This window comes from Micropterus dolomieu, linkage group LG21 (assembly GCF_021292245.1).
Source record: "Micropterus dolomieu isolate WLL.071019.BEF.003 ecotype Adirondacks linkage group LG21, ASM2129224v1, whole genome shotgun sequence".
Taxonomy (NCBI): Eukaryota; Metazoa; Chordata; class Actinopteri; order Centrarchiformes; family Centrarchidae; genus Micropterus; species Micropterus dolomieu.
In genome coordinates this window covers 32,691,015-32,709,810 of record NC_060170.1, presented here as the reverse complement: position 1 = coordinate 32,709,810, position 18,796 = coordinate 32,691,015, and the positions used below count along the sequence as shown (strand labels likewise).

The 18,796-nt window shown below is 41.7% G+C and overlaps 1 protein-coding gene across 6 annotated transcripts in view; it reads right to left on the bottom strand.

Annotated features, from left to right (window-relative positions):
* arvcfb (ARVCF delta catenin family member b) overlaps positions 1 to 18,796 on the bottom strand; it is a 144,956-nt gene that overhangs the window by 31,843 nt on the left and 94,317 nt on the right. For all 6 annotated transcript variants that reach the window (XM_046035424.1, XM_046035420.1, XM_046035425.1 and 3 more), the window contains one exon: positions 15,309 to 15,380. In XM_046035424.1, coding sequence (XP_045891380.1) covers positions 15,309 to 15,380 — 72 coding nt within the window. The remainder of the gene's footprint in view (positions 1 to 15,308; positions 15,381 to 18,796) is intronic.

The following is an 18,796-nucleotide window of genomic DNA, read 5'->3' as shown; positions in this document are numbered from 1 at the left end:
TGTAGACAATGTGTTGAGATGAAAGAGTACATGATGGTAGTGCTTGGGTTGCTATGGAAACCCCTTTCCATCGTTACTAACAAATCTGCTCAGTTGACGTTCATGCGAGACAGCTGGGCCACCAACAGCAACACAAGGAAAAGGAACAAGCTGCTTTTCAATCTGCATATCACATAACACTGCGACTTGGTCATTTAGGTGATGTGTTGAAGACGGTGACTGGTAAGCCAACTGGCAACCAAAATAGCTTAAAAATGGAGGACAGTTCCCGTAACTCCATAGCAATTGGCCAAAATGTTAGCCTGAGGGCTGCAATTAGTGGCCAAGCCCTGCTTGTGCTCTGTGTAAGTTTGTGTTTAGCAGCAACAGCTCCTTCAGATGCTCAAGTGCTTCAAATGGAAGAGGGGTGTGTACCTGCTTTTGAGCGTATTGGTGTGTATGATTGTGTGTGTGTGTGTGTGTGTTTCAGCATCACCTTGAGCGCCTGCTGTCTTTACCTAGGCAAGTCACGTCTTTGCTAGACACAAACGAAACAAACTCAGGCAACAGCAAAAGCCAGTCAGAGAGAAAGTGAGAAATATGTAGAGAGAGAAATACATAGAGATGGGGGGGGGGGGGGCAGACAATGTTTCCTATTTCCTGTTTGGCAGTTTTAGTCGTTCATCTGAGCCTGAAAGGTTGGAAAACAAGCCTAAGTTGTCAGTGTTGTGCTTTCACCACTTCCACCGTACAGTGGATTCCCAACATGTTACATCTACCTACATCTGACAGGAATTTCACAGGGAAATTGTACATCAATAGAGGAGAGGAGAGGAGGAGGAAGCGAAGAAGGGGGAGAACAGGGGGAATGAGAAATAGAGGTGCTAGAGAGATAGATGGGGTGTTGGGAAAGAGAGTAGAGGCAAAAGTGAAAAAAGAGAACAAAGTAAGGCTGTGAGCGAGGAGGAGAACGAAGAGAACGATAGGAGGAAAAACAAAAATGACAGAGGAGGAAAGGAAAGCAGGTGACCAGGGAGTAGGGAAGGAAGGAATAATTTAGTGGGTGACAGAGAGGAAAGGAAAAAGCAGTAAAGGGGGGGGAAGATGTAAACAGAGAAAGAGGAAGTTGTGACTGAGTGGATCTGAGTTATGACTGTCCCACAGAGACGCAGGGATCTTGTAGGGGCAACAAGACATTAATAAGCGGAAAAAAGAAAACAATCTACCATAAGAAAAACCGATGCACTGCAGCACAAGCTAAATGATGTACTCTGCAGTTTGGGATGGGGGGTTTGGAGGTTGGGTGTCCAGCCTTCAGGAATAAGCCTAGATAATCCTGTGGACTGCTGGTGTGTGTGTGTGTGTGTGTGTGTGTGTGTCTGAGTATGTGAGGGGGTGTTAATAGAGATATGGCAGTGACTGGAACAAGGACTGGAGATTGAGGCCTTAGAGTGAAGCAGATGTGGGGTGGTGTGGGGCTTGGGAGGGGGGCTGATCGGGGCCTGGGCATGTGGTCTGTATGATTAACAGGAATAAGGCTTAAAGACACATACACAGACTAGAGATGCACAAATGTCTTTTAATAAAGTTTTAGTTTAAAGCTGCTGATAAAAGTCGTCAATATTTGGTGCCTACATTGGATTGTATTTCTTTATTTCCATGTCCTCTAAATGAATCATCAGCAGGTGAGGATGCGCTTTTAGCCTCAGCCTTTTAAGCTCAGCGCGAGTTCCGGTCCTGCATGGCGCCTTTGTTTGGCTTCGCCGCTGCGGCTGGTTGTTCGTTGTTTGTTTGTTTCCTGCTCTATATTGCTATTAAGTTTGCCTACAAATGTTGTGTCTACTGCATGGGTGTACAATCGCCAAACAATGTTGTTGATCCGATCCTCCATGGTGGAGTGCGGTGACGTATGTACCTGGATCGGTACAGGTGAGCTTGCAGCCCCGTTCGTATGTCTGTCTGCAACTGCTGCCTGTACGCGGCATGGAGAAGGCCTAATTCAACCTATGTATAAATGGCAGAGAAAGCATGGAAAAAGGGCAGGGAGGCAGGTTTATCTGAAAAAACTCCTGAAGCTGGGGATCTTTGACTGTGACTCCAGACCTCCATGTCTTCATTCTGTCTTCCCTGACGTCCCCAGGGCACTGGTCCTTTGCCTTGGAGAAGCTCTACCACTTGTCGTGGTGTGTGTTCCGTGCATCTGAGGTCGCTGCCGCGAGCCTCTTTCTCTGCTTCATGTGTTCCTGCACCGCTCAAGAGGGGTTTGATAAATGCCCGTTCAATTGCAAACAAGCCTCTTTTGCAGAGTGATTTATTTACTTCCAAAAACATTGACTTTATGTTGCTCACGGAGACATGGCAACAGGATATGGAGTACTATCACCTGAATGAGCTCTGTCCTGTGGACTGTACTTTTATCAGCACACCAAGACTCACGGGCCGAGGTGGAGGTCTTGCCGTGGTTTTTAAAAAACATTTCATCTGCCAGTCAATGAGTGCTGGCACGTATTCTTCTTTTGAACTACAAATGACTAAAGTTGGTCGTTCAAATACATTGTATGGTGTTTTAGTTTACTGGCCACCTGGGCCAGCGGCCTGACTTCTGACTTCTTATCATCCATTATTAAACTGGACAGCGTGATCACTGTTGGCAATTTTAATATTCAATATAAAAAATTTGTAAATAACACAGAATCTTTTAACTTTACTCAGCATGTCTCTGGTTCTACGCACAGCAAGGGACATACGCTTCATCTTGTTCATCTTGTATAAACATTAATAATGTTTGCATCAAAGATGTATTTGTTAATGATCACAAATGCAATTTATTTTGATCTTGTTTGTGATGAGGATCCTCTAAACGAGCGTCCTGCTCACGTTTGATAAACCATCTTACTGTTGAGAAATTTTCAGCCGCATTTGACTCGAGCTCGGTTCTTATCTCAAATGACGTTGACACTTGTGCACAGGATTTTAATGATCACTGCACCCTGCTGTTGGACAAAGTGGCGCCTCTTAACTCTAGAGAAATTCCCCCTGTTAATACATCCCCTTGACTGCCATTCGCAGCTTGAGGCATGTCTGTCGGAGAACTGAGCTTTTATGGAAAGCGACTTAACTCCAAGTCCACCTCCTGCATCTGAAAGAGCTCTTAATAGACCTAAACGAAATGATCAAGGATGCTACAGCCTCTTATTTTACTAATCTGATATCTGCCTGTAAAAGAAATCCTAAAGCTCTGTCTGAGGCTATTAACAACATTGTTTCTCCTGCTGCATGCATTGTCCCTGTGTTTTCAAATGTTGACTGCAACCACTTTTTGTCTCATTTTGTGGACAAGGTCAGAGCTGTCAGGACAGGCATTGTACCATCAGCAAAGCCCCATATTGTTACACATCAGAAACTTTCAATACTCCGTCTGCCCCATTTTCCTAAATGACATCATTAAGTTAGTGGGCACGATGAAACCTTCCCAAAGCCCTGTTGATATTTTACCCACATCTTTGCTTTTAAAATCCATACATCTACTTCGCCCATCTTTGGTTTCAATTTTAAACCTCTGTCTTCAGCTGGGCCAGGTCCCTAGATGTTTTAAGCATGCTGCTGTTCAGCCTATCTTGAAAAAGAACAATCTAGATGCAGCTTCATTTAAAAACTTTGGCCAATTTCTAAATTGCCTTTTATCTCTACAATTTTAGAAAAGGGTGTTGCGAACCAGCTAAATAATGTTTTGGATTCTCATAATATCTTTGATAAGTTTCAGTCTGGTTTTCATAAAAAACATTCAACTGACACTGCTCTCCTTAGGGTCTGATATTTATATAATGATATTTTGATGGCTGCTGATGGGGGTAGATGTGCTGTGCTGGGCCTACTAGATCTCAGTGCAGCGTTTGATACTGTTGTTCACTACACTCTGATTGATAGACTGAATACAACTGTGGGCATTATTGGATCAGCTCTGGATTGGTTTTCCTCCCATCTTTCAGAGAGGAGTTTTTCTGTATTCATAGGAATATGTATGTCAGACTCTGCTCCTTTGTCCTGTGGTGTGCCCCAAGGTTCTGTGCTCGGCCCCCTGCTGTTCAGTCTGTATATGCTTCCTCTTGGAAAGATTATTGGTAGTTTTGAAGAAATATATTATCATTCTTATACTGATGATATCCAGTGACAGCCTTGAGAGCCTTGGATTCTGTAGAAACCCGTTTATAAGATTCAAATATTAGAAATGGAGCCACATAGAAAAATTAAACAGTCAGCTTTAAAACAATGTTTTCAAAAATCATTATGAACCACCATTATAGACTAAATGGGTCAACTGACTGGTTAAGTGCTTTGCCAAACCAAACCATGTACACTGTGTAATGTAATGCCAGCTTTCAATATTTTGTAATACTCACAGTACTACTCTTGTGGACAGTGTATGACATCCACTTTTGATTAACCTTTGATGAGATGTGATAAGAGTCTGGTTTTGTCACAGAGGGGGGTTTCTTTTTATCTCTTTGTTTTGTCTCTGGAGGTCCTCTTGGTTTTTGTTGTTCTACTTCTGTTTTGCCTCCATGCACGTTAATTGACCCTTTGCTCAGCCACGCCCCAAATACACAGCTGGCCAATCACAGCGCAGTATAGGACTCCCTCTAAATGAGGTCCGACACTTTCATGGCTGCGCTCCATTGACTGTAATGCAAAAGGATTATGCAAAAGTTAGTTAGCTAACTTTACTACTGAATGTAACGTAATAAAGCCCTACTGTTCTGCTTTTTAATGATTGTAATAGTGAACAGAGGCCTACCCAGCTGTACAAGAACAGTGTTGATCCTTAAAGTCATTGTCCTCTTTCTAAATCGTCAGGTAATACGGTGGTTCACTTTTACTGTGTGATTGGTAGGCTTTAGCTTCTGTCTTTCATTTTTTTCACGTCAGTTTGAGTCAGTTTGACAGCCTGAATAAAACCTTCAAATGCACAATGCAACTGCAAAACTGTCTGCTTATTTCTGAGATCGCTTGATTTCTCCGGGGAGTGCATTAACAGACAGTGGCAGCGCCTTGATAAAAGTGTGACAACAGTTGGTCAGACTTAGCAACAGTAACTAAGGGGGGCGTGGCTTAGCGAAGGGTCAATTAGTCTAAAAGCTTTCACCTGTGTCTATTTGTGATTTTTTCCACCTGTCTTCTGTATACACGGCCACATGGACAGACCATTTACTGTTAGTTCTGTTGCACCTAGAAAAACCTGAACCATTATGATTCTTATCAGAACATGGAGTTTGGTGATCTCAGGTAAACCCCACCATCCGCTCCAAAAAACTGTGTGGGTGTGCAGGACCTTTAAGTTGTTAATGTCAGTTTTTGCTTGGGTTGTTCTGCAAGAACCAGTAGAGGGTGAGCATTTTGAGTATTATCATTTCTGTAGTTTCAGACCTATTACAAAGGTGCATCACAGCCCCTAAACACGTGCACTCTCTGTCTCCAGCTAGAGTCTGCATCTGGAATGCATGATGGCGGCAGCGATGGTGTTTGACGGTGGAGGGATTTCCTGTGTCTGGGTCGGTGTCAGCACCCATCTCTCATTTAACGCTCCTTCCAGCCTCAAAGTGTGATGGATACTTTGGATTAAGTCTCGCCTTGGAGGACGACAGTCTATGCTTTTCTCCCCATATTCACACACATCAGCACACACACACACACACACACACACACACACACATTGCAGCTGAGGCTGTGGTCAACTTTCCAGTGTAATATTCTTTCTCCCCCCCACTCTGCAACACCCTGCCAAACAACACCACCTCTAATAACCATATAATACCACACTCACGGTCAGAGTTTGACAGAGCATTTGTGTGCGAAAATGAGTTTGCATGTGTGTGTGTGTGCTTCTGTGTGCTTATAAGAGTCAATTGAAAGGCAGTGAGGATGAGATGAGTTGCCCCCGCCGGCTTAAATGAGCTCATTGTCAAATCAAACGTACATTAAAATCCAAAATACTTGTGATTATAGACCAGTCAAACAGATTGGCTGTGGATGCTGAAAAACTCCCCACCAAAAAAGCGTTTCATGTCTTCCCACTCACTCTTCTCGCTCTCTAACATAAATAGAAGCTTACATCTTTCTACTCAGACTGTTTATACTTTCGCCTTCTTCTACACATCTCTTTCATGGCTGCTGTATAGTCACAGGAATGTTGTTAAAGCACTGAGACCTTGGCCTTTCCACTTATGTGCTTATTTACTTGCAAGTAGTGCACACATTTTATGTTGCATGGGATATAAAAACTAAATAAATCTCTAAAATATCATCACAACGAGTCATGCTTGCTTGATGTACGATGTAACTGATTTTATGCTTGGAGTAAAACCTCAGTGCAGGGACAGTTGATTGGACGCCTGCCAGTGCTGAACTCCTCTCTGCTCCATCTGACCCTCTCCTTCGATTGTATACAGACAGTAGTCCTTAGGGTGCATTTAGGCGTTCCTGTTTACAACAGTCTAGACTGTTTACAACAATTTTACAACCAATATGTCATTCACTGTTCACCAGTAACAGGACAGTGGCAAGTTCTGGGGGGGAAGGGGGGGGTGTTCTCCTCACTAAGCCTCTGTTGTAGCTCCAGCGATGCCAGTCAGTGCGCCATTAATCTGCTTTTAATTAGATTAAAGCGTCTCTCACATGAAACACGAAGCAGCGCTCTTGTGCCTCGAACAGGGCCAAACAAAGGCTCCAATTGGCAAGTAAAGCTCACTGCGCTTCCTCCTACTTCCCTGGAATCGTTCTTGTCTCATAATTATCACTTTGCTCCAACTGCTCAGGTTTGGGGAGATGGAGGAGGCGAATGACATGGTTAATCATCCGAAGGGCCTGATGTTGACGGCTACTGTGGATCCCTGGTACTTCTGAGAATCCCACAGAGCCTCGTAGGAGGAGGAACACTGATCGGGCCCACAGAGTTTTTTGGGAGGGAGGAAAGTTTCAAGAACTTGAGAAACAGTTGATCACTGCTGTCGTAGTGGGTGGAAGCACTGTTAAGTTTATGCACTGCCACAGAGGAAGTGCAGGGAATTAGAGGCGCCCCACTATGTTTTGCCAAAAACAGGTGGATAAATACTGCCATGCATCAACACGCACACAAACACACAACCTGTACTAATCTGCATGGACTTCATTCCACTAATGATGTGTGGAGCAGCCACTCTCCACAAGACCCCCTAGGAATAGTATTATTATGCAAACCTCTTTGTATTTCCAACAAAACACAAGGTGGTCCCACTTAAATAAATCTCTCGCTCCCCTCATTTGTTTTTCACTCCTTCACCTTATTATCGCTCCTTTTTATCACGGCTTGTGTGAACTGGCTCATGAGAGGATGGCGGGGAGTTGAAGGGGGAGATGCAGTTGCTAAAATGTCAGCTGCAAGCCGCTGGCTATTCACATAATTAGCCCCTTTCCTGTCTTGTGCTTAGTTTTATTATCAACAACAAAGGAGGGACTGTGATTGGCAGACTAGCCATGGCCAGCTGAGCAGGCTCAGTGGCACTCCCAACAGCTGGTGTGATACAGCGGGATTTAATCTCAGGTGAGGTGTGAGGGAGGGGTGAAAGGAACATTTGGATATGGAGCGTGCACACATACTTTTTAGACAAATACAAAATACGAAACTTGTATGTATTTTACTCTACTCTATATACTCTAACAACTGAAAGCTAGGTATGTCCGCCCACTGTCACCATAACATGCCAGCATAAAAAAAAAAAAATTAGGTCCACTTACTTCAAATGACATCTATGTAATGTGACTCATTTGCGCTCAACATTTCAAAAATCATATATCCAGATATGTAGATGCAATTTAATATTTAAATAATATATAAAAATATAGTTTAGCTAGCTACAGCTAACCATCAACGAGTTAATACAATTAGGAAAAGTTGTGATGGCCATTCAAAGCCGCTTTAATTAACATTTACCTGACGCTTTTATCCAAAGCGTCCAATTGCTATACATGTCAGAGGTCGCAACTTGGGGTTAACTATCTTACTCAGGGACACATTGGCAGATGTGTCACAGTCTCTCACACCAAAGGCACGTGTCTTATCCATTGCGCCATCGCCACCCACAGTGTGACAGTAAGAAAAAGCACAACTACTGATGTAGTTTACAGTTGGACAAAGTAGTGTTTACTTATGCAACCTGAAACACCTGGCTTGACTGCAACTCAACACAACAATCTCATTTCAGTCTGTCTTTGAAAACTTCTTGGCTGCATTTCCACTTCACTTGTTTGATATCAGATAGCTGCCCAATCTGCCAGACACATGCAAGTGTAAATGGAGTAATCTTACATCTGTGCCTTGACTCAGGCTCATCACTTTTTTTCCTTCTGCCGCTTGTGCACCCCCGTGTAAGGTTTTTCAGTCTGTGATGTGTTGGTTCTAGGTTTTTGTTTATATTTATTTATACTTTATTTACATAGAAAGTCTCCTGAGATCACAATGTCTCTTTTGGGGTTTTGTTTGTTTGTATCCCATTTAGCTTTGCCTCTCCATTAGAAGGTTATGAAAGAACTGGAACACAAATATAAAACTGATTAGTCACTCATGACACCTAGTGATACACTGGCCCCCTTTTCTTGGTGGGGGATAGACTTCCTTGTGGACGTGACGGCATCCAATATAAAAATTGTAGAGGCGATGCAACACACTGTATATTTGGCCTAAGGGAGGTGTAATGCCAAGGGAAATGTAATGACTACGGTTACAAAGAGACGGAGAGTGATATAAGGTGCCAGACAGTCTGGACCCAACACTGTGTGGAGTGGACGATACGTGTCAAGATAGCAGAGAAGCTGAGAGTGAGAAACCATGTGTGAATGTGCATGAGCATGTGTCCGTACAAGTGTTATATGTTTATATGCATGCCTTTTTGCCTCTGTGCTTGCTGTGTGTGCGTGAGACATTCCTTCTCTTTGCGCAGACGTTCATTAGGTAGCCATCGTCATTTTGGGGTCTCACTACACTGTGAAATGTGACAGCAGGAAGTGAGGAAGAGGAGGTGAAGAAGGGACGCAACTGGAGCGATTGAGTAGGGTGTTTATTCTGAACAAAAGGGTGAGTGATTCACCAAAGTGCGCAACAGGCTGCAAGCTGGCAAGAACTCAGAAAGGCCAGGAGTCAGCGTTCACTATCTAGGTGTTAAATTCCACAGCCATGAAAACGGAGAGTCACTATGTAAGACTTGGAATTTGGGATGAAGCGTAAATTATTCATGATATTCTGCTTTATCTTGGGGTGTAAAATGGACGTACAACAGGCCAAAACTTTCCCTCCCATTGGAACTGTGCTACTGAAGCTGACTTGGCAGCAGTTAATGAAGCAAAGATGCTTTATCTTGAAAAATGGATCTTCTTGAACATACAGTATTTGCTCACTGCAGCAGGACGTTCATTGTGCCTTTGGGCAAGACAATTGTTTTTCTTGCCGCAGCTTATGAGCCACAAAGGATTAGAAGATTCATGCTACAAAGACATTAAGTGAAATATTTCTCCTCCATGTGTGGCAACAACGCAGAGACAAACAATGAAAGCGTAACTCTGTTTTCCTTAATTCAATTGAGCCTATGACTTTTCAGACTTCAAGAGCTGAGATGCATCAGAGAAGGAGATGACTCCGATAGCAAAACAGTCAGTGTTCATTATACTACAAACAGAGATCTCCAGTGGGATGATATCAAAGAGGGTTACACAATGCAATACATCACAACTGGAACAAGTGTTGTTTGTCAACACTAAGACCTCTTCACAAATTAAATGCTCAGCTTGCAAGAGAAGGCGGTGAGACACGTTACACAGTGTTCGTCTTGGTAAACGCTGCTGTTTTCTCAATTGCTTATTGTGTGTTTGTGAGGCGAGCGAAGCACAATTCATCTCCCAGGAATGGAGAGAGCGCTGAAGTGGCAGAGAGCAAGAGAAATGAGAATTAGTAAGCGAGGTAGAAAGAGAAGGAGAGGGCAAGCGCATGGAAAGCACTGATGCTTTACAAACACAAGGCCTTTCTTACTTCAGATTGCCATTGTTTTCAGATATGATTTATTAGCACAACCTAATGCAGCTGTGGTCAATCAGCCTCACTGAAACCTACAAGCTTTGACAAAAAGATTTATCATGATGGGAATAAGCTCTGCCAGAGGAAACAGCGTTCACCCACAAAGTCTCCTATTATGTCCTAATATAAAGAATATAATATTACGGAGCGTGCTGGTTCAGTAGTGTGGTTTTTTTAAGTTGACAATGTATGCATAGTTTTTATTACTATGTTACAGAATGAAGGTTAAGTTGATATACCCACAACCAACATTTGATTTTTATTTTAGTCATGGCAAGGCTCTAGGGATGGAAAGTTGGTTTGCCGGTCCACCTCTTTGGTTCAGTCTAAAATATTTAACTCTATAGTACATTATCATTACATTGTGTACGACATTCACTCCCAGTAACTTTGATGATCCCCTGATGGCCAATGAGGTTGACAACTGTGGTTTTTAGTGACGCCCATAATTTACTCAAAATGTACTGCACTGCCTGTAGGGCTGGACAATAAAACAATAACAATAATTATTATAATAATATATAATAATTATTTTTTCAATAACAATATAACAAATGTTCAATAAATATTCAATAAATGTTTGATTATATTCACTTAAAACGTACACGAATTAGGACTTGGAAAAAGAAGTGAAAAAAGCTTTTACTTCATTTTACTCACTGATATTTGTTAAAGATTTTATCATAATTGTTTTGAATGTTCCACCTCAGACTTGTGAAGTGATCCACTGTTTGGTCTCAAGTGTTGACCATGATGAAGAGTTTAAACCACAATTAAGATAAGATATTACTTTATTAATCCCCCGTAGGGGAAATTTAGGTCATCATAGCAGCAAAAGGAATATAAAAGGTACAAATGCAGTATTGTAGATGTATTAACACACCATTTACACTATACAATCAATAATAATAATTTACAACCTGATAAATGTCTCAGATAAAATCAGGCACAAATCTGTCAGTTTGGTGCTGTGGTGTTAATTAACGATCAGGTTTCTTCAACTTTCACTCAGGAGCAAAAATCAGCCATTAAACTCGAAATAAATAAAGATTTGATACTTATCGTGATAATTAGCGATGTCGAAAGATATAAAACTTTTTATCGTGACAACATTTTTGGTCATATTGCCCAGCCCTAACTGTATGAAATTACGCTCACTGTGCATGCACTAGAAAGGTATACTGGATGCTAGTTTCATGCACTGTATGCATGTACTGTATTTCACATTCATGATCATGTTCTGGTTAATCTGTTGCACATGCCATTTTCTAATTTATATATTTTTTGTAATTTTTTTTTTTGTCGTTCCGCAAAATACAACAAATGATGACCTCTTTTTCTTGCTGTCAGGAGGTCACCATCATGTTTTCTAATGTGCATTGCAGTATGTCTGCACGCAAGTCTGCAGCTGTCTGTGTCAGTACTTAAGTATGATCAAAGCTTTAGTCTACGTGATAAAAAATAGATACTGAATTTAGAGATTTATGGCACTGGAGTACACAGTGCAGTCTGACCTCACTGAACAGTCTTAGTCTCACTAATTTGATTTCATGTTTGTTTTTATGTTGCACTTTATGCTGCAAAACCAATTGCCCTTCAGGGACAAATATCATTGAACTTGAAATGCGCATGAGTACTTACTGTCTACAGTAAGTCGTCTTGCTACAGACAACAAATGAGTCATCTTAACCCATGTTAAAAAGCTTTTAATAGCTAGGCTGGCTGTACCTACGTAAAGAAAAAAGGTCAAAGCCCACCTTCCTCATCTGTCAATGTCAAATGATTTGTCTTAGCTTCGCTGGAATCTGCACACTTGTACTCATTTACTTTGGTTGCTGGAGCTCACTGAAAACACACCCACATGCTCAGAGATGTTGTGAGGCTCTTTTCGCTCTCCTGCATCGTGACACCGCTCTAACAATGCAGTGGAGAGACACGTATATGAGAGAGCAGATGAAGAGGTGAGGGGAGGATGAGATGAACACTGCATCAAAGCTAATGGCTAATTAATTTGAAGTTGTGTTTCTTTCAGAACAGCCAACAACTGTTTCTGCCGTCTCTCAACCTCCTGAAGCCGTTCTTTAACCTCCACATTCAGAGAAAAGCAGCCAAGATCTGTACAAGTGCATCACACATCACGCCTTGCCCACTCTCCTCCTTACCTTTCTCCAGTCTAAAGGTTTACGCTGTAGTTTCAATTAACTGCTGGGAAAATGTTTCATCATCTCAGGGGCTGCCGCACTCACTGGCTCTTTAATTAAATGCGTCTTTTCACACTTCTTAATTACTTTTGTTACAGCCTTTTGTCTGCCTCTGTTCTGTGCGGCCTGAAAAATGCCAGTAACTCGACTTCTCTGCTGATGAACGTGCCTGGAACAGGTCGGACAAAATAATAATAAATTGGGGAGGACAAAGTGGCCACATAATGAACTAGAAGGATGAATCACAACAACTGGCAAGGCCAGTTTTTCCAGGCGGAAAAACACCTGACATTGGACTTTTACTTCGAAAAGAAAGGCAGGCAAATCTCTTATGTGAATAAACAATCCCTCATACATAAATGACAAAAAAAGTTTTCTCAGATCCTTCTAAAACTTAACTACTTGGTTAAGAGCTGCTTTCTGTTTATATGCTATGCTTAGCTAATTAAAGCTTTAGTCTTATTTTACTGTACTGCATATTTACTGTACAGACAACTCTTAGCAAGAAAGTGAATGTGTATTCCCAAAAATGTCATGCTTTTTCTTTAACAAGCTGCAGAAATGCCTGGAAAAGTGTCACATAGTTTTAGTGCTACATCATGTGAATTTTATAGCCTTAAAATTTTCTTTGACATCTCGCTGGTCTTATCAGCTTCACTTCCGTCACAGCGGGCAGCTGTACGCTATACTGTTCAGCATCAAACGTCAGACAGATAAAGTAAGGCACTTGCTGGTGAACATAGGGGAGCATTTAGCAGCTAAAGAGAGAGAGCATTTTCTCAGGAGACATTGGTGACAAAACGTTCAGTATCAAACTGCATTTAAAACAGTTGGGAAACTTAAAAATACCCATCAGGCATGGCTGTTTTGTCTTTTTCTCTTGCAGTCTCTTTTTTCTTTTTCAGACACACACATCCACACACAAACAAAAGATTAATCATTGCCCACTGCCAGGTTCAGGCTGGTCCCGGCGTTGACCTCTCTGTCTGACATCAGATCAGGACCGGGATACACATGTAATCTCCCATATCTCCCTCACCCTTCTCCACCGAATGACAGCTGCTTTCTCTATGTCTCTCTGCAATCTCTCCACAGATGACATGGGGAGGTGGTGGTTTGTGGTGGTGGCGGAGGGTGGAGCACAACACAACCCACACAAACATACATTTTCATAGACAAACAAACAACAAAGGACTTTTATGGTCTCACAGCCAACAGAACTGTCACCTCTAATGTTTCCCAAAGAGGAAGATGTTATAAATGTGCTTTAAAAGTCAGTGTGGGCTTAGCTCTAGTGATTAAGCTTATTACCCATGCACCTCACTGCTGTTGTTGGCCTGTGTGTTGAGCTAATATACGTCAAATATGATTTGTCTGTCTGCAAGCAAGAAAATGCCGAGCACTCTCGCGAACACGAACCCACACACATTTCAACTGTATTTGACATTTAGGCCTATAATGATAATTGCTTTCTCTGGATTCAAAACTCCGAAGGGTGTTGTTAGCACATTGTGTAACGCGATCTCACCACAATTGTAACGACTACAGATCCACATTTGCAGCATGCCAGCTTGTCTTTTACCCATGAAAACCCAGTGAGTGGAATATATTAATAATCATCGTTGAAGCCCATCGTCTCTACTTTACTTTAGGAGTGATAAAAAAGGGCCAAAGTCAGCTTAACTTGGAAAAGCACAGCAATTAATAGTTTAATGAGAGCCCACTTTGCCATGTTAATTCAGCTAATTAGCAGTCAAACAGGAAGTGGTCTAGACTTTGAGTGCCTGCCACTATACATTGATGAAGGTGCTGATGTGTAAATACTACACAAGGGTGTGTAACATTGGCAGGCAAATTCCACAGACACCACTAGACAGCCGCTCACATGCACACCTTCCCACAGAGGAAAGTATTATACAAACTCACACACAAGCAAACACACATTCTATTACTGTCTAGATGCACTGATGTGTCCTGCATACTCATTTTCTTTTACAACTGTTACAACTGCCTGTCAGTGTCAAAATGCTCAAGCAAAGAGAGAATGAGTGCACGTACACATTATGATTGCTAGAACCAGTTAAACCGTCTGGGGGCAAAGCTGTACTCTTCAAAGCGCCGGGTGATGAGTTTGACAACCTACTTTTGTCATATAACTGATCAGCTGTTATAATACAATATTTATATACATGGTAGATAAGCAGGAAAGAGGACAGGAAAGGAGAGGAGACAATTACTATTCTATCCTGACTACGATAAGGTCAGCCATATAACAGCAGAGCAGTAAACAGCAAAACACCTCTTTCTACCCAGCTTTGTATGTTGCTGGCACAAGACCTACCATGCAGGGCTGCAACGAACGATTATTTTCATTTTGAATTAAAGTGTTTTCTCGGTTAATCTATTAAATGTTTGCTCTATAAAATGTCACAAAATGGTAAAATAATGTCGATCAGTGTTTCCCAAAGCCCAAAATGACATCCTCAAATATCTTGTTCTGTCCGCAACCCAAAGATATTCAGTTTACTGTCATAGAGGTATTTTCACTTACATAAAATAGAGAAAATCCTTACAATTAAAAATCAAGAACCAGAAAATAATGGGCATTTCTGCTTGAAAAATGACTCAAATGATTAATGGATTATCAAAACAGTAGCCTATTGTATGTCCATCATCTACTCACTCCAAGGCTCAGCAGTCACCAGTGAATTATAGCACAGTAAAATGCAACAGACAAAACTATTGATGTCCTTTAGCTACAAACTTAGGCTGCTTTTTTATTGCAAATTGCCAATTAACCATGCCAACAATCGACCGTTACAGTGAAGGCACAAAACCATCAAACAAAGCTAAATGACCAGACCACCTCTTTCTCTGTCAAAGGCCTCAAACACTTCTGTTGACCAACACACCTCATCTGTCTCCAAGCAAACTAAACCTATGTGTCTTTTTCCTGCAGGATAACACCTAAATTGCTTTCCCCTGGGGTATTCTCACTCGGGAGTGAAAGTGTTGCAGAAGAGGCCTACCTTTTGACGGCTCTGCGCGCTTGGGCAGATCCAGCGTGTCGTAGTTTTTGTCATTCTCACCATTTTTTCTGCCTGGTTAGAGGAGAGAAGAGGGAAGAAAATGTCAGTGTCATGTCCTAAGACAAGTGGATTATAAAGGACAATGTCGTCGACACCAGTATTAGACCGATATTGGTTTGGAAGGTTGACATTTCTAGACTAAAGCTGCAAGTAGTCAGCTGCATTATTTTCATGATGAAAGAGCCTCTCTATCTCTGAAATGGCATATCGGTCTAATCCAGGTTTACACACCCACCCACAAAAAGCATGAATGTTTGAATGTAGACATGAGAGCTAGAAGCATGATATGTTAACACACATAAATTCCACCCTGCCTGCTGTTGGCTATAGAACACAAAGATGAATTGGCATACATACCAAAAATATGTACAAGCAGAAGACCACGCATGCAGATATTGCTGCATACACCTTACATAAACTTCCCCACTGTAACTGAAGTACTTCCTTAGCAAGAAAACACTTTGAATAATGCAGTGGAAGAGGGGGCATGGAGTAGAGGGGTGTGGATGATTGCAGATCAGACAGCTAATGGCCATCTCGCATGCACATGGACATGCCCATGGGACAGTGCAGAGATACAGAGACAAAAAGGCTGATTCCTCAACTAGATGGAAGTGAAATTTCCGGTCACTGCAGTCCCTTCGGGAAACAATCTCACACGTTTAAGTTGCCTAAATCAAAATCAAAAGAGCATAAAGTGTTTCCTTTTTCTTTAGCCAAAAGTTGGCTTGTCTTACCATCTGTACCATGAGCTTAAAATTTTTATTATTCAGTCTGGGCAAATCAGCAATGCTTACAATATTAGTTGGCTAAACTGGGCTGTATTATATTACTATTATATTATTATATTACTAACCACTCCTGCTACTTTAATCTACAACCCACTCTATCAAGCTATGTGAGGGGATTAGAGAAGATGGATAGCAGCAACCGGCCCTGTTTGAAACAGGTTGTTGGTAGGATGGTAGCTTGCAGTCATGGCAGTGAAATTGTACCCCGCCACCCATTCAAAATACGAAACATTGCTCTCTGTCAATATCACTCTTGTGTTTTTGGGCTGCTGGCAAACATGTTGTTTGTTTAATCTGTATTCAAACTGTGCTCTTGGTTTACTGTTTCCACCACTTCCAATCTTTATAGAAGGCAAGATTATTGACTTCTAGCTCCAGCAGAGTGGTTTTAATTTTCTTATCTAAGAGTAAAAGAGTAATTCCTAAAATGTCAAAATATTCCTTTTAGGACCTTTCCAACTAGTTAAGAACCATTTATTGGATTTAACAAAAACATCCACGTGTTTGCAGGGAAAACCCCAAATTGCGGCACTACATCTGGATATTTGCAGCTTCGGTGCAAATCTGTTTCAGTATCCATATCATTCAAAGCCTCTGCACACACATAAAGACACAGACTAACTGGGTCTGCAGCATAGCTTGACATTCATGCTTAAACACAACAGAACGAATCAGAGGTGAATAGTTAATAGCAGTTTGTAACAGCTGTTGGGATTAGTGTTATCTGGAGTCTAGAAGGATGTAAACTTCAATGCAATCATAGATTTTGGAGATAGACTTCAGGTTTTAATTTTCATTATTGCATCTTTGACAGATTAGTCCAGCTCTATTTTACATCCTGACAGACACTGATGGACTTACCTGTTTCCCCAAGTGGTGCCTTTACCTTTCACCAATCTCAGAGTACCAACTAATTCTTACAAAGTGTGAAGACTGGGAGAAGTGGAGACTATAATACTTGGCAACGGTATGTAGGTAGGTGTGGTGAATGAATGCATGTGGAATGAGTGAAACTCACCAATTTTCTAAAGTCCTTCAAGGAACTTTTTTCAGGTTTTTGGAGGACACCCAAAACTACTTCTAACTAAATTCTACAGCCAGGGGGAAAGAGAAGGAAGAGAGTAGGGAGGATGGCGAGGGGGAGGAGGAGGAGGAGAGCTGAAGTGAGAAAGTTTGAAGGGGGGGCACTCACCTTGATTAAACCATTCCTCTATAGTTAGCCAAGGAAGCAGCAGCAATGCCAAAAAACACAAAGCAGGGAGAAGAGAGAGGCATGGTGAAAAAGACGTGTGTCAAGAAGCTGTGCAATAGATATGAGCAGTTTTCACAAAAAGAAGTCATCTCTTACTGAATAGGAAAGGTGAAAGAGTGAAGAATAAATAGAGCAACAAGGGGAGAGCAAAGACAGAGGAGGAAAGGGGTACTTTTGAGATAGAAAAGAGGCTAGATGGGAAGCCATTAGCAGTCCATAGGTGTTCTCTGGGAAGCAAGTTCAAAGAGTTGGTATCAGTGGGATGGCTTTTTAGAGAGAAAGGGAGAGGGAGAGAGAAACAGTCAAATAGCCAGAGAAGTGGAAAGCACAGAAGGAAAATAGGAAAATATATGAAGATAAGCTAGCAAGCGGGCAAGAAAGAAAAGAATAAAAAACAAGAAAGGAAAAGACTGAGAAAGAAAGGAATCCGCTTCCACTGTCAGATAGGAGGGCAGCAGAGACAGTCACAGTTAAACATACACATAGAAACAGCACACACTGCCAGCATTTGTATAAGTACTTCATTAAAATCACTGTGTGGGAAGAACAGAAATGTGCTCAAAGAGATGGAAACAACAGGCAAGAATCAGACTGTTTATTAGCTAGAACAAAGCTCCAGATGCTTAGCGCGGGTTGATCATAATGGTATATTTTATATGGAACGTGACATTAAACTGTAGAGGAGGCCAAACTTAAGGTAACAAATTACCAAGCATACTGCCAGCAGTGTTTCTTACTATCTGCCTCTAAGCTCGTTTATAGCTGCATTTTAATGTTTCTGTACCGGAGCCTCGTGAAGAACACCTTCAGGGTGTGCAGCAGCTAAACACATCTCATTATTCAATGTGAATGTGTGTGTGTGTGTACATGAGAGTACTCATGTGGTTAATTGGTGTCTTTATGAATTTGTATACATGTAAGCTAACGTGTTGTCCTGACCCCTGAACCAAAGGATTCTCCAATAAGTCGTTAGAAGTCAAGGGTCACTGGCTGGTGGTCACGCCTCATTGGCTGACTGATTAATGGCAGCCATTACTGTTGTACAGCAGGGAGATAACAGTGTCGTTTAGCTAACAGCCTGGGAGGATGCTAATTAAGAGGTTGCTGCTAACAACATGCGTGTGTACAGGGCACATCTGTTAAGTTCAGTCAATAACGACAAAAAGCACCTGACGCGACAGGCGGGGTGCCATGATAGACGTCATTTGCTGAAGAGGTTGAACACAAATGTCTCATCATAGTCTTGTTTGGAAGCTAAGATGTTAATGTGACAGTAAATATACAGACTGCCTCATCCTTAATGTCTCCACACACTAAACACTAGTTTAAAAGCACGGTGCTGCGGCTTGTTCGAATGTAAAATCCAATGTGTTCCTGCTCTGCAT